Source organism: Lepus europaeus, chromosome 16, assembly GCF_033115175.1.
Source record: "Lepus europaeus isolate LE1 chromosome 16, mLepTim1.pri, whole genome shotgun sequence".
In the NCBI taxonomy this organism is placed as follows: Eukaryota; Metazoa; Chordata; class Mammalia; order Lagomorpha; family Leporidae; genus Lepus; species Lepus europaeus.
This window is the reverse complement of record NC_084842.1, coordinates 4,655,757-4,680,709: the sequence shown is the minus strand read 5'-3', so window position 1 is coordinate 4,680,709 and position 24,953 is coordinate 4,655,757. Positions and strand designations below refer to the sequence as shown.

General features: G+C 41.4%; 1 protein-coding gene across 3 annotated transcripts in view; it reads left to right on the top strand.

Moving 5' to 3' along the window:
* The window catches only part of ADAM9 (ADAM metallopeptidase domain 9), a 151,187-nt gene that overhangs the window by 112,982 nt on the left and 13,252 nt on the right, over window positions 1-24,953 (top strand). For all 3 annotated transcript variants that reach the window (XM_062212891.1, XM_062212892.1, XM_062212890.1), the window contains 4 exons: window positions 1,908-1,988; window positions 2,245-2,350; window positions 14,907-15,048; window positions 16,023-16,110. In XM_062212891.1, the coding sequence (XP_062068875.1) occupies window positions 1,908-1,988; window positions 2,245-2,350; window positions 14,907-15,048; window positions 16,023-16,110 (417 nt within the window). The remainder of the gene's footprint in view (window positions 1-1,907; window positions 1,989-2,244; window positions 2,351-14,906; window positions 15,049-16,022; window positions 16,111-24,953) is intronic.

Here is a 24,953-nt window from a genome sequence, read left to right as displayed (position 1 = left end):
TCACTCTCTCTCTCTCTCTCTGCCTCTGCCTCTCTGTGGCACTGCCTTTAAAATAAATAAATAAATCTTTAAAAAATTAATTGAAAATTATTGGAAGAAGCAGAATATGGAGATTCTCCAAGTACAATTCTGTTCACACTTGTGTATTTACATTTAAAAAAATTTTTTTTGTTTTAGTTTTATTGTTAACTGACACATAAACATTGTATATGTTCATGGGGTATCATGTGATGTTTCTATACATGCATACACTGAATACTGTCTAATGAGGGTAAACATGTATCTCCTTAAATGTTTAATATTGTGTGTTTTTAAAGGGGTAAAGATACCTATTGATATTTTATTGTATGTTTGTTTTCTAATTGTTCTTCATTTCAGTAGGTTATTTAAACATTCTGATCATGTATAGTTGGCTACCTAATAAAAATGTAAATTATCACCGAACAATCTTTTAAAAAATTAGCATTTTTTAAAAAAAGCTTTATTCATTTATTTGAAAGCAGATATACAGAGAAAAAGAGGAAAGTCTTCCCATCTGCTAATTCACTCCCCAAAAAGCTGCAGTGGCTGGGCTGCACCAGGCCAAAGCTAGGATATGTGAACTCCATTTTGGTCTCCTATGTGGGTTGCAGTGGTCTAAGTACTTGAGTCATCTTTTGTTATTTCCAAGGTGCATTAGCGTGGGAGCTGTATCAGAAGTGGAGCCAGGACTTGAACCCATACTCATATAGGATGAGCAGCAGCTTAGCCTGCTATAACACAACCCCCACCCCCAGGATTCTTTTTTCTAATTTGTCACAGATGAGCATTTTTTCACAAAGATACCAACTTCTAGGAAACGGAAGTCTTTTTAATAAGTTGTAGATTATTCCTTTACAAATTTAGTTTAATATTTTTCTGAGATAAAGCTTTTAAATCACTGATGGCAATATTTAGAACTTCATATCTCATTGCATGAAATAGAATTTCTAGAACCATGAAATAATAATGATTGATTTTAAATATTACTTTTTTTTTTGGATAGGCAGAGTGGATAGTGAGAGAGAGAGAGACAGAGAGAAAGGTCTTCCTTTTTGCCGTTGGTTCACCCTCCAATGGCCGCTGTGGCCGGTGCATCTCGCTGATCCGAAGCCAGGAGCCAGGTGCTTCTCCTGGTCTCCCATGGGGGTGCAGGGCCCAAGCACTTGGGCCATCCTCCACTGCCTTCCCGGGCCAAAGCAGAGAGCTGGCCTGGAAGAGGGGTAACTGGGATAGAATCCGGCGCCCCAACCGGGACTAGAACTCGGTGTGCCGGCACTGCAAGGTGGAGGATTAGTCTGTTAAGACACGGCACCGGCCTAAATATTACTTTCAATAAAAATCACCTCTATTATTTTATCATAGTCATGATACTAGAAGACAGGTTTTGCCTTGTTGACAAAGTATCCCTTTATTCTTATTTCCAAAATGACTTCAAAAACTGAAGTGTTTCAAATTTTTCAGTTTTTGATATCTGTTTTTATAATCACAATTTATCAGAGATATAACTGAGCATTTCATATTGTTGAGTATTCTAGTCCTGAAGTCAACTTGTCTGGTAAGTTTTGAGTTGCCAAAATCCATTTGTGAATATTTTGTCTAAGATTTTCAGATGCATATTCATATTCAAGGATAAACTGTAGTTTGTTTTTTTTTTTTTTTTTTTAGGTCTTATATCCTTTTTGGTTTTTTTTTTTAATCATTGAATCTATATCATTAGCACTTACCTTTCAATATTATCTAAAATACAATATGGGAATTACCCATTCCTTAAAACTATGAAAGAATTCTTTAATGAAGTAGTCTTTACCAAGATTTTTATTTCTGGGTATTTTATTAATGTGTTCAATTTTTCTTTACTTCACTTAGTTTCTTTCTTTTTTTTTCAGGTCTGTAGAAATTTCCAGTGTGTAAATGCTTCTGTTCTAAATTATGACTGTGATGTTCAGAAGAAATGTCATGGACATGGGGTAGGTAATATTTTCCTTTGGTTTGTTTTTTGAAGTAGTGGTGAATAGCAAGAATTACTAATGAAGGTTGTATAAGAATTTCTGGTTTTTTAGGGTTTCAGATGTTGGGGAGTTTAGATTCTTGATCAGTGTTTCACGTGTAGAGAATGTTTATGAATTCATGTATGTTTAGTCCTTTCTTTTGGTTTCCTTCTTGAGTTGATGATACAGAACAACATTCACAATTAACAAAAGTGGTATTTTTATTGCTTTGAAGGTATGTAATAGCAATAAGAATTGTCACTGTGAAAATGGCTGGGCTCCTCCAAATTGTGAGACTAAAGGATATGGAGGAAGTGTGGACAGCGGACCTACATACAATGGCAAGTAATATGGAAAAAAAATTAGAGTGATCTGCTGGTGGCCCAAGTCGTCAATTGGGTATCCTTGAATCTCTGAACCACTTAGTGCATCAATTGTTAAACTAAATTATGTTGATTCTGTGTCCTAAAGTCCTTATGAATGTTTCTGTTTTTTTTTTTTTTTTAAATCCCTGTGTATTACTTTTAACTTCTTGTTTGGACTTACATAGTAGCTTCTTGTCTGGGCTCCATGTTTCTCATTTTGCTCCCTCTCGTCTGTGTTCCATGTTACATTACAGAGCTTCGGTATTTTCTTTCAAGAGTTCAGTTTTGATTATGTACGTGTCCTGCTTTAATTTCAGTGTTTCAGCATTGCTATTAGAATGAAGTTCTCGGCCGGTGCTGCAGCTCACTAGGCTAATTCTCCGCGTGTGGCGCCGGCACCCTGGGTTCTAGTCCCGGTCGGGGCACCGGATTCTGTCCTGGTTGCTCCTCTTCCAGTCCAGCTCTCTGCTGTGGCCTGGGAGTGCAGTGGAGGATGGCCCAAGTGCTTGGGCCCTGCACCCGCATGGGAGACCAGGATAAGCACCTGGTTCTTGGCTTTGGATCAGTGCGGTGCGCCAGCCGCAGCGCGCCACCGGAGTGGCCATTGGGTGGTGAACCAATGGAAAAGGAAGACCTTTCTCCCTGCCTCTCTCTCTCACTGTACGCTCTGCCTGTCAAAAAAAAAAAAAAAAAAAAAAAAAAGAACTCAAACCCTTAACATGGCTTAAATGCATGATTTGCTCGTAACTTACCTTTCCAGCCCATATCACTGTACATAAGACATATTATAACTTCCTTGACTTGCTTTAATAGGCTACTACTCTCTTATCTGTGGATCTTCATACCAAATTATTTTCATATTATTGCAGCTATACAGGCGTCTGTTTATACCTTCTTTCTTTCTTTCTTTTTAAAAGAGTTTTTAAATTTATTGGAAAGAGTTTCAGAGAGAGGTAGAGCAAGAAAGATTGAGAGAGAGAGAGAGAGGGATAGAGAGAAAAAAAGAGAGAGAGAGAGAGAGAGGTCTTCCATCCTCTGGTTCACTCCCCAGATGACTACAATGGCCAGAGCTGAACTGATCTGAAGCTAGAAGCCAGGAACTTCTGGGTCGCCCACATGGGTGCAGGGGCCCAAGGACTTGGGCCATCTTCTGCTGCTATCTCAGGCCATAGCAGAGAACTGGGTCAGAAGTGGAGCAGCCGGGACTCGAACTGACACCCATATGGGATGCTGGCACTGTAGGCGGCGGCCCCCTTGGATTTTGAACATTTACATTTAATTCAATTTGATTGGTAATATGTTTGAGTTTATACCATCGTGATATTTTTCCTTTTTTTTTTTTTTTAAAAAAAAGCTTTATTCAGGCAAAGTATGACAGTGAGACTTGTCTCCATGATCCACTTGCTCAAAGCAAAAGACAGGTGCTTTGGGATGTTTCTCTTATCACCTGGCCCTCCATACCTTGTCAAGAGCCTCATTCAGGGTATACGGAGTGCCTAGTGTGTGTCTCACAGTTAGGGATACCAGTAAAAAATGAGGTGCTGGCCCTCAAGTTGCTTGGTCTGGTCCAAGATACCATGCCAGTGAAGCAATGAGGCCACTGATATGGAGGTGTTTGGAGGGCCAAACACTCAACGTCCCAGCTCTGCCCGAGGACGTCAGGGAAGGGTTCCTGGAGAAGTGCTGTCCACGGGAAAACGGACCCAACAAAGCACCCGGGAGGGTCTGAGAGCCTGGTGCTTGGGAAACTGCAGACAGATGCCTGCAGCAGCTGCCTGAGATGTGCGGGGAATCAAGAATTGGAATGCAGTGTGGGCTGCAGGATCACACCACCAAGGGCCACAAGCTCAGAACTTGCCCAGAAGCCTGCGGGAGGCAATGAGAGATTTTAAGCAGCCAAGCAATGTGGAGAAAGTGGCCTGGAAGGTTTAAGTCCAAGTGTGTGCACGGACTCCCAGCCTAACAGTCTTGCCTGCAGGAGCCTTGTGTGCAAGTTCTGGGAGAGGACGCAGCTTCAGCCGTGGACAGGGAAAGGTCTGCAGTGGCTTCTGGGTAGAATCTGTCACCTTGTACCCCTGGGCTCAGGGTCAGCCCCAATTGCTTCCTGTTCCCTATCCTCTGTCCTCTACGTTAGTGGGACAGGTGAAAAAGGCCTGAGAGGGAGGGAAGGTTGTCCAGGGGCTACAGGAGTCAAAGTTCCAGTTTCTTCAGGGGAAATCCGCAAGGTTGGGGGTAGGGAGAGTGCTGAGCCTGCAGCCACTGTGAGGAGGCAGGTGGAAAGGAGGAAGGCGCCCAAGCCCACGCCTAGAGAGCTCATGGGGGAATTTACAGAATGCCTAGAGAACAGGGAGGGGAGCCCCACTGCCCCTTTAGAGGCCTCGGGGTGACACCTGATAGTCTTTAAAGGATGACTGTAGGGGCCAGCGTTGTGGCACCGTGGAATAAGCTGCTGCTTATGATACCAGCCTCCCAGCTTGAGTCCCGGCTGCTCTGCTTCCAGTCCAGCTTCCCGCTAATGTGCCCTGGAAGGCAGCAGTGACAGCTCAAGCACTCGGGCCCCTGCCACCCACATGGGACACCAGGATGGAGCTCCTGGCTCCTGCTCTGGCCTGGCACAGGCCCAGCTATTGTGGCCGTTGGGGGAGTGACCAGCGGATGGAAGATGTCTCTCTTCCTCTACTACTCTGTCATTCTGCCTTTCAAATAAATTTTTTCAAAGGATGCTTAAAATTAATATAATTATATAATTATAATAAAGCATTACAGAATAAGAGACCACATTTAGCAAAATTATAGAGGCAGGACATTTGGGTCAGAATTTTCTCATTTTCCCCAAATACACTGTCTTCCTTTGAAGGAAAACCTACAACTTTAAGGTGAGCACATGGTAAACTGGAATAAACACTGTAAAAGTATTTCACTGCCTCCCTTACCTCTTTAACTGCCCTTTTTCTTTTCTAATATTTATTTATTTATTTGAAAAGCAGACTTACAGAGGCAGAGAGAGGTCTTCCATGCACTGGTTCACTCCCCAAATGGCTGCAGTGGCTGGAGCTGGACCAATTCAAAGCCAGGAGCCAGGAGCTTCTTCCAGGTCCCCTACGTGGGTGCAGGGGCCCAAGGACTTGAACCATCCTCTTCTTTCCCAGGCCATAAAAGAGAGCTGGATTGGAAGTGGAACAGCCAGGACTTGAACTGGCATCCGTATGGGATTTCAACTGTTCCGCTTCCAATCCAGCTCCCTGCTGATGGCGCTGGGAAAGCAGTGAAGATAGCCCAAGTGCCTGGGCCCCTGCACCCACGTGGGAGACCTGGAAGAAGCTGACTTTGGCCTGGTTCAGTCTTGGTCATTGTGGCCATTTGGGGAGTGAACCAGCGGATGGAAGACCTCTCTCTCTGTCTCTGCCTCTCTGTAACTCTGCCCTTCAAATAAAATAAAATCTTAAAAAAAAAAAAAAGAAGAAGTGGAGAAGCCAGGAATCAAACCAACACCCATTGATGTTGGAGTCACAGGCAACAGCTATGCCACACACCAGCCCATCACTGAGATCTTTTAAAAAAATAAAAATAATAAAGATTTATTTTATTTGAAAGGCAGAGTCACAGAAAAAGAGGAGAGGAGAGACAGATCCTCCATCCGCTGGTTCACTCCCTAGATGGCCACAATAGCCTAGGCTAGGCCAGGCCAATGCCAGGAGCTTCACCCCATAAGGGTAAAGGAGCCCAAGGACTTGGGCCATCTCCCACTGCTTTCCCAGGTGCATCAGCAGGGAGCTGGATGGGAAGTGGAAAAGCTGAGACTCGAGCTGGCACCCATCATGGAGATTTTAGTATCAGCACCTAAAGAAGAGTAATCTGCCTAGAGAGGTGAAGTGAGCTGTTCCACATCACACAGCAGGCAGTAGAGCTGCCACCAGAAGCCAGGACCCCTGACCCTGTCTGGTCATCACACCACACAGTCCCAATTCCTATGGCCCAGCAGTTGGCCAGGGGGCTGCCTCCCTTCTCAGGATGCCTTGATTTTATTCTTGACACATCAAGCGAAGAGTTCAAATCTCTCTGTATCTGTATCTCATGAGGCAGAGGGAGAAAGTGAGAATCTGTAGTCTTGAAGCAGTCCAGGTGAGAGATTGTTCATTTAGTCAATCGATCAATATTTTGAGCGCTCGCGTGACACGCAGCGTTGCAGATGCTAGGAATGTAGCACAAGGCAAAACAAATGACCCCTGATACCAGTAAGCTGCTAGTAGAAGATGACACTGAATGAACAAGGCAATAATCAGCGTTTGGTAGGTATAGGAAAGAAAACACAGTGGCACCATAGCAACTGAGGGTCCCTGATAGGGCAGGCAAGTAGGGTGTGAGGCCTGAATGAGGAGCCAGCTGCATGCAGGCAGAGGGGGCAGCATCCGTGTGAGCCCCGAAGGCAAACAGTATCAAGACCTGGACAAGGTGAGGCAGTGAGGACGGGGAGAAGTAGCTGGTCTCACGAACATTCACAAGGACAGACTGAATGTGGTGGCGGAAGGCTGAACCTCGGCACCTGCCAAACAGAAATGCTGCTTTCTAATCTGGGAACAGGGAGAGGAGCAGGTTCTGGAGCAGGCACCCCCCTGCTGCGGGCAGGACTCTTTACATCTGTACAATAGGTTTATCAGAGACAACCAAGGTTAGTGCTGGTGATAAAGGGTACTATGATCTTCACACCTCACTAACATCCAAATGACGGAAAGACTGCAAAATAAAACTAAGCTATAAAATTAACAGGCTAAATCATGGGAGTTTTTTTTTTTTTAAGGATTTATTTATTATTTGGGACAGAGGTTTTTTATTTTTATTTTTATTTTTTATTATTTTTGAGAGTGAGGGAGAGGCATCTTCCATCCACTGGCTCACTCCTCAAACAGCTGCAACAGCCACTCCAAAGTCAGGAGCCAGGAGCTTCCTCTGGGTCTCCCACACGGCTGGCAAGGGCCCAAGGACTAGGACCATCCTCTGCTACTCTCTTGGGCACATGAGCCGGGAACTGATTAGGAAGTAGAGCACACTATGAGAGACAATGACATGATCAGCCCTTGTCTTGACTGTTGAGGAACAACTTACTATTTTATTCCTTTTAGTATTTTTGTTGTTATTGTTGTTGTTGTTGTTGCTAAGTGAAATGGACACTATGAGAGACAATGACATGATCAGCCCTTGTCTTGACTGTTGAGGAACAACTTACCATTTTATTCCTTTTAGTATTTTTGTTGTTGTTGCTCTGTTTGTTCTACATAAGACCACTGGTTGAACTCTGTAATCAATGCACAATCATTCTTAGGCATTTAAAATTAACAGAAAAGTAATCTATGTTAAACATAGGAGTGGGAATAAGAGAGGGAGGAGATATATAGGTTGGCACATGCTCACTCGGACTTACCTCCAATGGTGGAACTAGAAATATGCCAGGGGATTTCAAATCAATCTTACCAAGGAGGCAGGTACCAATGCCAGCGCACTTGGTAAAGTGATAAGTATAAATACACAACTGATCAAAAGATAGGGTATGTGTCGAAGAGATTTCACAAATAAGACCAGTGTAAGCAAATAATGAAGGATAGAATTAAAAGGGAGAGAATGATCCTGCGGGGGAAGCAGGACACCCAGCAGACTCATAGAATGGCAAATGCCCAAAACAGCACTCCTGCCTCAGAATCAACCCTTGGGACATTCGGATCTGGCTAAAAGGTCCATGAGAGTCTCACAGGCATGGAAAGCCATGACACGGTGGCAAAAAAAATCTAAATGAAAGACCCTGGTGAACAAGACCCCAGCAGAAGGAACAGGCCATCAAGGAGAGAGGCACCTTTCTCTGAAGGGAGGAAGGAACCTCCACTGTGACACGGCCTTGACTAAACAAGTTCAGAGTTGGTGAACTCAAGGGGCTTCCATAGCCTAGACAGCTCATAGCAAGAGTCTCAGGTGATTGCTGACTCATAAATAAGAGTGCCAAGTGTTAAATCAACAGTGGGAGTCACTGGGTACATGCTCCCCACGTAGGATCTCTGTCCTTAATGTGTTTTACTATGAAACTTAAAAACACTACTAGTCAAACAATACCTTATACCTTGTGCGGTTGTGTGAATGCAGCCTGTTGAAATCCCTGCTTAGTATATACTAAGTTGATCTTCAGTATATGAAGGTAATTGAAAATGAAACTCGATAAAGGGCGGGATGGGAGAGGGAGAGGGGAGGGCCACGGGAGGGAGGGAGGTTGTGGGGGGGAAGCCACAACAATACAAAAGTTGCACTTTGTAAATTCACATTTATGAAATAAAAAAATAAATAAATAAATAAAAGGAAGTAGAGCAGCCATGACTCAAACCAGCACCCATATGGGATGCTGGTGTCACAGGCGGTGGCTTTACCCACTACCCACAACACCAGCCCCAATATTTCTTTTTTTAAAACTTAAGAGTGAGGAAGGACTTTCAAAGTATAACACAAAACTAGAATCAAAGAAAAAGGGTGTCTAAATTCAATTCCATAAGTAGCTAGTGTTTTTGCATAGCAAGACACACCCTAGGGACAGGCATTTAGCCTAGGGGTTAAAACACCCATATCCCACAGTAAGAATACCGGGCTTCATTTTCTGGTTCTAGCTCCGGATTCCAGCTTCCTACCCATGCAGAGCCTGGGAAGCAGTGGTGATGGCTCGAGTAACTGGGTTCCTGTCACCCACACGGAAGACCTGCACGGAGTTCTCAGCTCCTAGCTTCACCCATGCCCCTACCACCTCTGATGCAGGCACTGGGGAGTGGGCACACAGATGGAAACTGTCTCTCTCGGTTTCACTGCCACTCAAAGTAGGTTGAAAAGTCAAACAGCAAATGAGAAATATTTGTCTTGGTAGACAGTTGATTTTCCCAATATACAATGAGCTCTTCTGACTCAGTAAGAGAATAGGGAGGGTGCCCTGGCGCAGTGGTTCAGTCCCTGCTCAGGACACCTGCATCCTATGGAAACGGCTGCTTCCGGTGCACTGCAATCCAGCTCACACCATGGGAGGCCACCCCTGTGGGAGACTGGAACGGAGCTCTGAGCTCCTGGCTTCGCCATGGCCCAGCTCAGGCTGTTCAGGGTATTTGGAAAGTGAGCCAGCAGATGGAAGATCTCTCTCTGCCTTTCAAATAAAAAGGAAGACAAATAATTTTTTAACAAGAAAAATGGGCAAAAGATATAAACAGACACAGAGAGGAAAATATAATTTTATCTTAAACATATGAAGAGAGGCTCACTCCAATAAAAATAACTGCAAATTAAAAAAACTCAGAGATGCTATTCTTCACCTACCAGATTGACAAATAACAAAAAGTTTCCTAAGAGCGTTGATGAGGATATGGGGAAACAGGCACTTACAAAGAATTGAGCAATAGCGATCAAAACAACATATGTCCACACCCTTTGATTCAAATATCCTACTTCCAGGAACCCTACACATATTTACAGTCATTCACTGCAGCCTGCAATTAAGACCAAGGTCCTCTACTGGTTCAAGTAGCCAGTGTGTATAAAATGGTATGAGCCTCACAGACAGGCCCGAGGACGCCCTGGTTGTACTCCTGTGGAATGATCTTTGGAATTTACTACGTACACGACATATACATCCTATTACTGCTTTATTTATATGGGTACACTAACCTCAGGAAGGGCACTAAAGAAACTGATTATTTAGAGAAAATAAATGGCTAGAAAACAGGAAGGCAGACTTCATGGGAATCACTCTGACAGCTAGATGAAGGCCACCGTGAGCCCCGCCCTATGCAATTCCAACACCTACCTGTCAGTCAAGCCGCCCCTTCAACTCTGCCCCCGGGGCAGTCTGCTCTCTCACCTTTTAAATAAACTGCACCACTCTACACCTTTGCTAAGTAGAAGACAAGGGCCTGGGTTATTATCGCTTCTCGGCCTTTTGGCTAAGATTAAGTAAAGTGTAGGGCCTGGATTAAAAGCAAACCCTACCTCTCCCGCTTTAATTTGAATCTCGAGTTATCCTTACAAAACAAGCCAAGAAGCAAAATACTCTTGTGGTTCTAGGTACACTGCGTAGGCAGGGGATCAGTAATTACTGAGCTCCTAGGACATTCCAGACACCATCCCAACCACTTCCACTCATGCTACCCGACTGGACCATCCTGCTAGTCCACTGAGACAGAAACAGATCATTTAACAGGGCAGAAAACAAACTCCATGTGGCGTAGCGGGTAAAGCCGCCGCCTGCAGTGCCGGCATCCCATATGGGCGCCAGTTCTAGTCCCAGCTGCTCCACTTCCATTCTAGTTCTCTGCTATGGCCCAGGAAAGCAGTAGAAGATCAACCAAGTGCTTGGGCCCCTGTACCCGCGTGGGAGACTTGGAAGAGGCTCCTGGCTTCGGATCGGCACAGCTCTGGCCGTTGCGGCCATCTGGGAAGTGAATCAGCGGATGGAAGACTCTCTCTCTCTCTCTGCTGCTATGTAACTCTGCCTTTCAAATAAATACATCTTCAAAAAAAGAAAGAGAACAAACTCCCCTGGTCAAGTAGTTTACCCAGTATCACCGCCAGCCTAACTCCAAAGCTCTAGGCTTCTCCATGTCTCCCCATTGCTTCCATTTAAGCAAAGCGTCCAGTTTGTAAGATTATATTCGCATAGTTTATTGGGCACTCATGAGGTGCCGGAACAGTACCAAGAGCTTAATGTACCTCTTCTCCCAAATGAGTAATCCTCACACAGCTCAAAGAGGTGGTAATTCCTGTCCCCCTTTCCACCATCGTGATATTTTTCTATCACAGTCTCCCATGTGATATTGTGGGACTTTCTGTATATTTCTGATTTTCTGGCTTTTGCGCTCTTGTCATGTATTTTACTTATACGTAGTTATAGACCTGACAGTTAACAGCTGGTAATTTTGCTTTGGCCAGTTAAAGAGATTTAAAAACATTTTAAAAGATTTAAAATTATTTTTATGTACCATATGGTTACAATTTCTAGTGTTCTTCATTTCTTTGAGATTCATTTAATTTCTGCTTAGAGGATTCTTTTGACTTTTTTTTTTTTTTTAATGGCAGGTTATCATTGAGAAATACTTTCGGCTTTTGTATTTGTGATGAAGTCTTTGCCTTTCTTAAATGATAATTTAGCTGAGTAAAGAATTATAAGGAACCAGTCCCTTCTCCCCAACACCCCACTTATAAAAAGATATCCATATATTGTCTTCTGATTTGCATTGTTTTCCTGAGAAATCTACTATAATTCTTTTCTTTGTATTCAGTGTCTTTATGTAATCCATCTTTTATTCTCTCTTTGTAAGATTTACCCTGCTTCTGACTTTTAGAAATTTATTGTAACGTGTCTGGATGTGCCTGTAATTTTTTGAGCTTTTTTTGTCTGTTAAAATTTTTAGCCATTATTTCTTCAAATATATTTCTTTTCTTTCCTTTTTTAAAAGATTGATTTGTTTGAAAGAGTTACAGAGAGAAAGAGAAAGAAAGATATATCTTCTAGCCACTGTTTCACTCCCCAGATGGCTGCAGTGGCCAGGGCTGGCCAGGCTGAAACCAGGAGCCATCTGAGTCTCCCACGTGTGTGGCAGGGTCCAAGCACTTGGGCCATTTTCTGCTGTTCTTCCCATTAGCAGGAGCTGAATCAGAAGTGGAGCAGCTGGCAAATTAACCAGCACCCATATGGTGTGGCCAGGGAGCTCTGGTCAGTGCTTTAGGTGGGGCTAATATGCAGTGTGACAGAAGGCTCCCAGCGTCACAGGTAGCAATTGATGCACTCTGCTCTGCTAGCCTGAATCGTCTGCAGAGAGGTAGAGACATTCCCAGAGACAGCTGCCTGTGGGTTCTCCACCTAGGTGACTTAGGAGCCTGATGTGTTGAGAGGCTGGGGCACCTCACAGTCATACGTGGCTGCCCAGCCCCCTCTCAGTCCTCCCAGCCAGAATGAGAGTCAGTGGAGACCGTGGATTTCTTCCTCTGCTGGAATCTCTAGATCACACACATGCAGGAGAGCCTCAGGCTGAATGTTACCTTCTCCCTGCTGGTTGTCAGGTGTGTGATGTGGTACTGCTGAGAAGATGGCATCTTTGTCCCAGCCAGTTGCTGGGAATGTGCGCAAGAGTTTCTGCAGCTTCTGCTTATGCCCAAAACAGCACCCACCCTCAGCCAGTTGCCGACTGCTTTTGTCGTGGGGAGTAGGGTGAGAGAAATGTACTCTGTTTTTTTTCTGACTGGGTCAGCAGGTAACCCTACCCTCCTTAGGACTCCAGGCCAGACTCATGCCACACTCTCCGGTGGCCCAGGCTACTGCAGGCTGATCTCCCCTCACACCCAGACTGGCGTTTTACCTGGCTTTCGGCTGCTGGGGTTCTGTGTTTACTCTGTTTTCCTGCTGCATGTGTGCACCTTCCACACTGCTCCACAGTGTTCTTCCTCCTGTAGAATTTCCATTGCGATTTTCTCTCTCCTCACTCTACCCTGAGAATGTACTACCAACCCCGCCCCACCCCCCCCCTTTTTTACACTATTTACCCTTAGCCTAGAGCAGTATACCCTTCCCTATTCCGCCATCTTGAAATCCTCTCCATGTACAAATTGATCAGTAATCAATTAACTATTTGAGGGTAACCCTGTATGGATCTTTCAGATTCTGAGTAGCTCCTTTCCTGTGGTACTTTGCTCAGTGAACTCTAACAACTTTGTCTTCTGCACTATCTCTTCAACCCAAGATAGTAACTTGGCTTTGATTGTGTTTCCACATTCCCCATTGTCATCTGTTAACTCTCTCTAACCAGTAAACTGGGGCAATTTAAGAGTCACCTTATTTCAATTTCTGTTTAACGGGAGTCATTGTTTTTTGTTCTCTCATTGCTAATTCTTAAAAACTGGTGTTTCATATATTTTGTCTGATTGTTTTAGTTTAGTTGATAAATCTGTTACTACATCTTGGCTAGATGTGAAAGTCAGCATTATGATTGTTAATAACTGTCAGGTTGCTGTCCTGTAACTTGATTTAGCTGTTTTTAAATTATTTAACATTTGGGTCGTTTCTGTACTTTTGATATGCACTGTTAACAAATATGCATTTTTTTGTCCAGTTGAAGGATAAATTGCCAATAATGAGATTATTTAGTTGAAGGGCATAAATCTATTTGTGGTTATTGATAAAATTTCCAAACAAATAATACTGTGGTGAATTGCTGCCCATAGCCTGAAGGTACCAGTTTCAATACAATCTTACCATTTTTATGTTGGGTGCCTGAATTTAAATTTATCTACCTATTAGTAATGATGAAATGCCATATCTGGCTGACTTTGATTTTTTTTGTGTGTGTGTTTTTTTTAATTGAATGTGTCGTATAATTTTATACTTGTATTAGAAATTTCTGGTCCTTCTACAAACTGAATTATGAGGAAAATTTTAGTTTATCATTCCTTTATTTCTCTAAAGAACACAAAACAGATAAGATTAATGCTAATTAATGAAGTTTTCAAAAGTTATGATGATACTTAAAATCCAGGAGCCATAAAAATAAGATTGATAAATTCAACTATAAAAGATAATAAACTGCTGCACAGAAGAAAGTGTAATACCATTAAAACAAATGACAAAATGGGAAAATATTTCCAACTCATATCACAGACAAAGCTCATCTCCATAGCGTATGGAGTTTTTAGGATCTAAGAACAACAAAACCGAATGTCTAATAGAATAATAGTGAAAGGACTGAGCTGAGAAAAAGAAATAACAGTTTTTCCTTAAACATAAAAGGTGCTGAACTCAATAGTATTAAACAAAAATATATAAATGGAATTTATATAATAAATAATTTTTCAATTACCAGGTTGGCAAAAATCCTTCAGCTTGGCTCTGTGAGTGAGGCTGTGTGAAATTCTTATGTATTGTTTGAGGGTGTACTAACTTGTAGCCATCACAGTGGAGGACCATTTGATAACACCTTATAAAAATGATGAACACCTACACCCTTTGATATAGCAGTACTGCCTTTGGCACGTTCTGTAATCATACCTGTGTATGATATGACGTGTATAAAGTTATGGATTATACCATATTTTTTATAGTAGTGAAAGATTGAAAAATAAAAGTATCTGTTAGTGGAGTACTAATTAAAACTACAGAATATCTTCTGGAAGTTTGTGTAGAAAATGAGTATGCCCTCTGTGGTTTTGAAAGATATATAGATAGGTGAAAAAAAAAAGTGATGTGCCAAATAGTGTTTATCATATGCAATTTTGAGGGATTGCTGTTAAAAGTTCATTTCTGTATTGCTTAAATTTGCAAAATATAAGATTATACAAGAGGCTAATGAAAATGGTTATTTTTGTAAAGGCAAAAATTGGGTGGTCAGGCATGAAGCATGAGAAGACTTCCCAATGTATTCAGTTTATATCAGTTTCTTTATTGAATAATGTGGAAATTTATAATTACTTAGAATGTTCTGGGTAGTATGAGTTAGTATTGTGACCATTCTTTCACATTTCATCTCTCTAGAAAAGAATACTGCTCTGAGGGATGGACTCCTGGTGTTCTTCTTCCTCATTGTTCCCCTCATTGGATTGGCTGCTTTTGTCTTCATTAAGAGAGATCGACTGTGGAGAAGCTACTTCAGAAAGAAGAGATCACAAACATATGAGTAGATAGATGTTTTAAATCTACATTAATAACTTAAAGTTTTAGTGATGATGGATGTATCATGGGGATTGTCAGTCTTAGAAATGGGGCACTATTCTTTTGATTTGGTTAGTATGTTTTAAAGGGTAATGGTGGCTAAGCATTTTCACAGGGAGGGGAATCAGCCTGTCTGCTGAAAAGGGCCTCCAGAACTAATTTTGCTTAATGTTGATTTCTGTTAGTGGAGTGAGATGTGATTTGTGATTCCTAATTAGAGATTGAAATATGAGACAAGTAAATGTTGAAAATTTTCTTTTCTTTATTTCCTGTATCAGTTCTCATACAGGACAGTTTTAAATTCTCAGTTTTGAAAACAGATTTTGTGATTTTTAAGCTTTTAAAAAATAAATTTTGGGGTAGGTTTGTGGCATGGCATTTGAGACTCTCCCATCCTGCATTGATGTGCCAGTTTGAGTTCTCATCCAGCTTCCTGTTAATGCATTTTGGGAGGCAGCAGGTAATCCACCTACATGAGAGCTATGGATGGAGTTCCAGGCTCCTGGCTTTAATCTGGCACAGAACTGGCTGTTGCGGGCATTTGGGGAGTACACCAGAGAATGGAAGATCTCTTGCTGTCTTTTTCTCTGTTTGCCTCTCAAATAGATGAAAAACAGGCAAAAAGAAAAAACATTTGATGAGAAAAATTAGGAAACACTATCCTGATTGACCAAATTTTATTTCTTAGAATTTTATTTATTTACTCTATATTTATTTAGTTATTGAATTTATTTAATTAATTTATTTAATTATAAAAAGTGGTTAATACTTTTTCATATTGTGAGGGTTAAATATGGAAAGCTATTAGAAATGTTGTAGGTTTCAGCTTTCATTGTGATCAATATCACCACCATTACTGTATTTATTTTTCAATATGTATAATAAATCATGTGTAAATTTTTAATATTATTTTAACCCAAAGGTTGTTGTATCTTTCAGATCAGATGGCAAAAATCAAGCAAACGTTTCTAGACAGCCAGTGAGTGTTCCTCGGCATGTTTCTCCAGTGACGGCTCCTAGAGAAGTTGTAAGTTTAAAATGGAAAATTCGTATTATTTATTATGTTAAGGTATCATATGTTTGAGGATTAAAAACTAGAGTTACATACAAATAGATAGAAATATTGAACATTGGATTTCAGCATTGTTCTAGGTGGTCCCTGTGTTGAAGGAATTCTAGCAGAATCCCTAGCTCAGAACATATGGGAATAGAATTCTGGAAATTAAGAACGATGTACCTTGAAACAATATTGGGAAATGATACAGGATCTATGATATCACTGTTTTTGCCATGTGTTCACTTGTCTTTGTTTTTAATACCTTGGTGTTGAGTTTCTGGACAGATCTAATCATCTCAGCATTAGGACTAATCGTCGCTGTTTCTGAGAATGTATTAGGGATCATCAGCATAGTGATATAATTTAACTGATACACATGGATTCCTATGTAATATATATGATTTTCCACTTTTAAACTTTTACAATGTTTTATTTGATATTTTACACAGCTGTGAAGTGATTGTTCATTGTGGTTTTGATTTGCATTTCCCTGATGATTAGGGATATTGAGCCTTTTTTTTCATATACTTGTTGGCCATGCATGTGTCTATTTTGGTCTTTTGCCTGTTTTTCATTGATTTATTTGTGTGGGGGTGGGGTTGATAATTGAGTTACTTATATTCTTTCTTTTTTTATTTTTAATTGAGAGGTAGGGTTACAGACAGTGAGTGGGATAGATAGGGAGAAAGGTTTTCCATCTGCTGGTTTACTCCCCAGATGGCCACAATGGCCAGAACTGGGTCGATCTGGAGCCAGGAGCTTCTTCTGGGTCTCCCACATGGATGCAGGGGCCCAAGCACTTGGGTCATCTTCTACTGCTTTCCCAGGCCATGGCAGAGAGCTGGATCAGATGAGAAGCAGCCGGGACTAGAACCAGCGCCCAATATGGGATGCCAGTGGTTCAGGTGGAGGATTAACTTACTGTGCCACAGCGCCAGCCCCAAGTTATTTATATTTTTTGTGTATTTTGGATACCAACTCCTTATTCATGTGTGTGGTTTGTAAATATTTTAACCCTTTCCACAGATTAGCTCTTTCTTCTTTTGATTGTTTTCCCTTGCTTTTATTTTGGTACACTACTGTTTGTCTATTTATGCTTTTGTACTCACCAGTGAATTTTAGGATTCTTTTTCTAGTTTTATGAAGAATTTTGATGATTTATGAAGAATTTCAAGAATATTGCTTGAATATGTAAATCTCTTTGGGTATTATGGACTCTTTAAAATAGTATCAATTTTCTAATCCTTTAACATGAGATTTCTTTTCATTTCCTTCTGTCTCCTTCAATTTCCTTCATCAATATTTTATAGTTTGTGGTGTACTGTTATTTTTGCTACTTTGTTAAATTTATTCCAATATTATTTATTTTTGATGTTATTCAAAATGAATTTTTTGTAAGATAGTTTGTTTTAGTGTGTAAGTGCTATTGACTTTGTATCCTGCAAGTTTACTGAATTTATTTTAGTTCTATAAACTTTTGAGGGGAGCCTTTAGAATTTTCTATATATAAGATCTACCAACAGGGACACTTTTCCTTTATAGTTTGGATACTTTTTCTTGCCTAGTTGTTTTAGAATTGCCCATACTATGTTGAATAGAAATAGCAACAATAGGCTTATTATTTATATTAGAGGAAAAGTTGTCAGTTTTTCACTGTTGATTATGATATTAGCTGTGGGCTTGTGCAATGTGGCCTTTATTTTGTTGAGGTTTATTCTTTATATACCTAATTATTGAAAGTTTTTATCATGGAAGGATATTTACATTTGTTGAATACTTTTTATGTCAGTGTCCCGTTTATTTTTTATTTAAAATAATTCAAATACAGAAAAGTATGAAGAAGAGTTCAATGAATACAGTTTTTAAAATTTTACCACACACACACCATTTTTCTTGAAAGCAGGGATAAATATAATAATGTCTTATAATGATTCATGACAAATCAAAGTTAGGAATGAAAGGTATATTATATTATGAGTACAATTCAGTGAAGACATTTATAAATATCTGTATTCTAAATAATATGACATATATACATTTTGAAATGTTTTTATATATATACACATACACACATAAACTTCTACATATGAGAGAAAGCGAGGTATTTGTCTGTATCTGATTCATTTAACTTAGCATCATGATCTCCAGTTCCACCCATTTTGTTGCAGATGTCACTATTTCATGTTTTTTGTGCCTGAGAAATACTTCATCATGTGTGTATACCACATTTTCTTTATTCAGTCACCAGTTGATGGTTATCCAGGTTGATTCCACTTCTTTGCTATTATGTATTGGGCTGTAATAAACTTGGTAGTGCAGGTATCTTTCATATGCTGACTTCATTTCCATTTGATATATTCCCAGAATTGGGGATAGCTGGATTTCCCCAATGGATTTCCTAGATCCATTTTTAGTCTTTCAGGGAACCTCCACATTGTTTTCCATAATGGCTGTGTTAATTTGCATCCCACCAGCAATGCATTACGGTTCCTTTTTCTTCACATCCTTTCCAGTATTTGGTATTTTTTGACTTTTTGGTACTACTCATTCTAACTAGAGTGAAGTGATATCTCATTGTAGTTTTTATTTGCATTTTGCTGATGGCTGTGATCCTGATCATTTTTGATGTGTTTATTCACCATTTGTATTTCTTCTTTTTTGAAAGATAATTTATTTATTTGAAAGGCAGAGTGATGGGGAGAAAGGCAGACACACACACACATACACACACACAGATCTTCCACCTGCTGGTTCACTACTGAAATCCTGGCAACAGCCAGAGCTGGACCATGCTGAGTCCTGAAGCCCTCTTAGGTGGGTGGCAGGGACCCAAGTATTCGGACTACTATCTGCTGCTTTCCTAGGTGCATTAGTGGGAAGCTGGATTGGAAGCAGAGGAGCCAGGACACAAATTGGCACTATAATATGGGATGCAGGCATTGTAAGAAAGCAGTGGCTTAACTCAGCGCACCACAATGCCTGTCCCTGTATTTCTTTTGAAAAATGAATATTCATATCCTATGTTAATTTTTAAAGTACATGTTTGTTTTGTCCTTGTTGAATTTCTGGAGCTTCTTGTGTATTCTGGGTATTAATCCTTCTTTATCAGATGTATAGTTTGCAAATATTTTCTTCCTCTCTATTGGTTGTGTATTCACTTTGTTTCCTTTGCTGTGCAGACTTTTTTTTTAGTTTGACATAATCCCATTTATCTAATTTATTGCTTATGCTTTTGGGGTCTTATCCAAAAGATGATTGCCTAAGCCAGTGTTTTGGAGTGTTCTTCCTATGTTTTCCTCGTATAGTTTCAGGTCTTATATTTAAGTATATGATTCATTTTGAGTTGATTTTTGTATGGAATGTAAAGTAGGGGGTCTTGCTTCAAACTCTCAGCTTTTTCCCATTCATTGTGTTATTGGCTGTTGGTTTGTCATGAATAGCCTTTATGATTTTGAGGCATATTCCTTCTATACCTGATATGTAGGCTTTTTGTTTTACTATCATGAAGTGGTGTTGAATCTTACCAAATGCTTTTTTTGTATTTATTGAGATGACTATGTGATTTGTGTTCTTTCTGTTGATTTGATTTGATTTATAACATTTATTGATTTGTGAATGTTGAATCACCCTTTGCATCTCTGAGATAAATCTCACTGTCTTTAGTATTTTCTCCTTGCTTTCACTTTTTGACAGTTTGACTAGAGTCTGAATTGGACAATAACTTTTTTGGTTGAGTCTGCTTGGGGTCTGTTGTCTTTGTCTCTTTCAAGACCTCAGAAAATTTCAACCTTTTAGCAGGTTCTCTGCACCTTTTTCCTTCTCCTTTTCTTCAGGAATCCAAATAATACAAAAATTTGGTCATTTAATGGTATTCCATATTTTACTCAGACTTTTTTCATTGTTATCGTTTTCTTTTTGTCTGATTGGGTTATTTCAAAAGTCATGACCTCCAGGTCAGAAATTCTTTCCTCACTTGTTCTATTCTACTGTTAAAGGTCCTTTTTTTTTTTTTTTTAAGATTTATTTATTTATTTGAAAGAGTTACACAGAGAGAGGAGAGGCAGAGAGAGAGAGGTCTTCCATCTGATGGTTCACTCCCCAATTGACTGCAACAGCTGGAGCTGTGCTGGTCTAAAGCCAGGAGCCAGGAGCTTCTTCCGGGTCTCCTATACAAGTTCAGGGGCCCGAGGATTTGGGCCATCTTCTACTGCTTTCCCAGGCCATAGCAGAGAGCTGGATTGGAAGTGGAGCAGCTGGAACTTGAACCAGCACCCATATGGAATGCCAGCACTGAGGTGGTAGCTTTATGTACTATGCCACAGCGCCGGCTCCTAAAGGTCTTAATAGTGTTTTTTTAATTCACTAGTTTAAGATTTCATCTCCAAAATTTCTGTTTGGCTCTTTTAATGATTTGTGTCTCCTTATTGAATTTTTAAATTCATGTCACTCATTGATTTATTCATTTCTTTTATCTATCTGTATTCTTTTAGATCACATTGAATTTCTTTACAATAATTATTTTGAATTCTGTCTCTGGTAGGTCATAGCTTTCTTTCAGATCAGGATCTAATTCTGGAGAATTATTGAGTTCTTTTGGAAGTATCCTGCTACTTTGCTTCTTTATGTCTCCTGTGTTCCTATATTGATGTCTATGCATCTGCTGTAATAGTCCCTTCTTCATGGTGCAGGTTTCATTGGAAAAGAGTTTATGGTTTAGGTATAATGAACGATATAACCTGTCTTGTTTCTTTGGCTTTGTTTCAAGGTGAGCTCAAAAGTGTAGCCTCTGAGTGATGTTTCTTTTGCTTTAATCAGTGTCAGCTTTGTTTATAAGTGTCACAATGGTCTAGTCTGCGGTAGTTCATAGGAGTAGAAGTGTAACTTTGAGGTGAATGGTGTTTCCTATAGATGGTTTGTTTTTTTTCAGTCCACAGGTACTTTGTTGTCAGCTACAATGGGGTTTGTTCTTCATGTGAGGATGACAAAGGGGCTGTCTCTATGTCCCACTGGAAAGCCTGAGTGATATGTGGGATTGGCCAACCAAAAACTATGATTTTAGTACTCTATGATGTGAATGGGCCCTTCTTCTGGTCTTGCTAGTGAATGTAACTGGTACTAGGACTTAAACAGCACTTGTCCCAGGTTGTGGAGATGTGAACTGAATCCTGCTACAACCCTACAGGGTGACTACAAGGTATACAGGAGATTTGCCCTGGCAGGTATATACCAGAGAGGTAGAAAGCAGGCAGATTCTTCCTTAGGTCCACTGGGTAGATTCCAGTGTGTTTGAGGAAATCAGTATATATTGTTATCATGCTGGTGTTGCAAGGTGCAGTGGGGTCTTTACCCAGATCGTCCATTGCTGGAGTAAGGTGTTGGGGATAGTGGTAGTCACCTGTCTGAATTAGAATAATAGAGATAGAGCACTCCAGATTCTGTGAGTGAGAATTACTCCAATACTAACATCAACAGTCCCTGTTCTGCAAGGCACAAATGATATTGCTCAGTTCTTAAGGGGCATACAAGGGTGATGCTTGGGTTTTTCCCCCTGAGGTTGCCAGTACTATGGGCTAGAAGATGCAAAGTGGACTTCCTCACATGAGGACTGGATGTTTTTTATGGTCCGCTGCTGTTGGTACCTCCAAGAAGCTGAGGGAAACCCTCTGGATCATGTAGAACATAGCTCCTGGATTTCTGGGCAAAATTCCCACAGTTACAGAATGCAGGGGTTCGGGTCTCCACCCTGCATATTTCTATCACTCTGGCTATGATATATTCTGGTAACAGAATGACTGTCAGCTGTGAGTCTAGTGCCTGTGGTGGTGGAGGAGGAGAAGGAGGCATTGTGGCTTTCCTTCTTGGAGCCAAGCAGTCACAGAGACCCCAGGCAGCTTCCCAGGCTGGAGTTAAAGTCAGTGGGTGATTGTGGAATTTTCCCTCAGCTAGAGCTATGAGTGGTGGGGCATGTAGCAACTTTTTTCTTGATTTGGGAAGATAGAAACTCCCATCTGGTAGTTGTCTGTGTTGTGCTGGCAGCCTCAGCATTGTGTCTATCCTGTTTCCTTGTGGTCTCACAGACTTCTTTTGTTCTGAGTCACTTCTCCACTGCAAATTTATGCCTGTCCAACCCCTGGAAGCACATTTTCTTCATATCCTATTATGGATGAAGTCAGATCATTCAGCCATCTTGTATCTTTGGTGAGGTTCTTTTCTGATCAAATCTATTTAGTCCTATGAGCTGTATTTGATGTTCATATCTTTCTTTAATTCAAGAGATTTTCTGTTATTTCATTTACTAGGTTTTCCAAGCTAATCTTTCCCCTATCCCTTGGGAATTCCAAAAACTTGAACATTGGTGAATTTTGAGGTATACCCTAGATACCACATAATGCTTTTGTTCTTTTTAATTTCTTCTTCATCATTTTTTTGTCTATTTTTTAGACCTGTGTTCAAGAGCAGATAATTTATCTACTTGATATAGTCAGTTGTTAAGACTTTCAATTGTACTTTTTTTATTTACTGAGTTCTTTTTTATTTTTATTTATTTTTTTATTTTTTGACAGGCAGAGTGGACAGTGAGAGAGAGAGACAGAGAGAAAGGTCTTCCTTTGCTGTTGGTTCACCCTCCAATGGCTGCCGCGGTTGGTGCGCTGCGGACGGCACACCGCGCTGAACCGAAGGCAGGAGCCAGGTGCTTCTCCTGGTCTCCCATGGGGTGCAGGGCCCAAGCACTTGGGCCATCCCCCACTGCACTCCCTGGCCACAGCAGAGAGCTGGCCTGGAAGAGGGGCAACCGGGACAGAATCCGGCGCCCTGACCGGGACTAGAACCCGGTGTGCCGGCACCGCAAGGCGGAGGATTAGTCTGTTGAGCCGTGGCGCCGGCTACTTACTGAGTTCTTAATTTCTAGTGTTTATTTTGGATTTTTTTCAGTATTTCTATCTCTGCCGAATTTCTCATTCATGTCACACACTGATTTCTCAATTTTACTTGACTCTATTAGTAATCTTTTATAAACACACAGCCATTGTTTTGAATTCTTTTTCACGTAATTTATAAATCTCCACATCTTTATTTTTTTTTTTTAATTTGATGGGTAGAGTTATAGATAGTGAGAGAGAGAGAGAGAGAGAGAGAGAGAGAAAGGTCTTCTTTCCATTGGTTTACTACCCAAGCACTTGGGCCATCCTCCACTGTCCTCCCAGGTCACAGCAGAGAGCTGGACTGGAAGAGGAACAACTGGGACTAGAACCTGGTGCCCATATGGGATGCTGGCGCCGCAGGCGGAGGATTAACCAAGTCAGCCACGGCGCCGGCCCCTCCATTTCTTTATTCTGACACTAATACATTATCAGTCTTTTGGGGTATCATATTGCCTTGTTTATTGATATTTTTTGTGTTTCTATGTTAAATTTTGTTTCTTTCACTTTTGGATGATGGTTTTTGTTGATTGCTTTTTTTCTGAAGATATGCCTTTAGATATTGGTTTGATAGCCTACTTTGTCTTTAGCTCTGGTTGGGCACTGTAGTAGTCTCTATATACCTTTTTGTGTGTGTGTTGGTGAGGGCATGTGGGTTATAGTTGTTGGTAGCAGTAGTTCAGTGTGGTTGCTGGAATTCCTGTCACATTGTTCCGTTGACTTCACCCAGTGGAGGTCCTGGAGTTAGGAGCTTCTCAGGTGTTGAGAGCAGGTCCTGCAGGAGAGTTGGGGTGTAGGCCACCCTCCATGGGCTGCATGGGATGAAATGCAGAAACCTCAGGCCAGAGTTGCAAAGGAGAAACAGCATACTAGCATTGGAGCAGCATAGAAACTTAGCAGCCTCTGTGGGAAGTTCTGGAGTCCTGAGATACATGTTGAGCTTAGGCAGGATACAGAAAGTCTGGGCCTGGGTCTCCAGCATCGGATTTGTACCCTTGGCCAGGTGTGGCATGGACAGCCCAGGCTAAAGCCCTGAGTGGTGTACTGTGTGCTGCACTGGGCAGGGCTTGCCCTTAGGTAGCACACTGTGTGGGGCCAGAAAGCCCAGGCAGCTTTCTGGGTGGGGCATAGAAATTCTAACTCTGGTCAGTGGGAGGACCTGGATCCCTGTAGTGTAGAGCTTATTCTGTAGACACTTTGCTGTGCTGGTGTTGGGCGCTGGCTGGTTCACTGTTCAAAGTGTGTTTGCCCTCCCAAATGTCCACACTGTCTAGAGTATGTACACACTTCACTTTTTAAAAAAGATTTTATTTGTGTACTTGAAAGAGTTACAGAGAGGCAGAGGCAGAGAGAGGTCTTCCATCCTCTGGTTCACTCCCCCAGATGGCCGCAACAGCTGGAGTGCACTGATCCGAAGCCAGGAGCCAGGAACTTCTTTCGGGTCTCCCACACAGGTGCAGGGGTCCAAGGACCTGGACCATCTTCTACTGCTTTCCCAGGCCATAAAAGAGAGCTGGATTGGAAGTGGAACAGCTGGGACTCGAACCAGCGCCCATATGGGATGCTGGCACTGCAGGGGCGGCTTTACCTGCTACGCCACAGCACTGGCCCCTACACTTCTTATTGTGTGCTTAGACCTTCCTGCAGAAACCATCCCTTGTGCAGATGGAGCTCTGAGCCTCAATATGCAGACCAGGCAGATATATGAGAACTCTGACCGAATTGTGGTGCACTCAGGTTTCAGCAACAATGAGCAATGTTTTGAGTGACTGGGGAAGGGGAGACTGAGGGAAGAAACTTATCCCTAAGATAAGAGGGGACATAAACTCCTACGTCTAGGATCCTAGAGGCTGGATATCCTAACTGCCCTGCCTCCACTGTACCCTGGGGTGT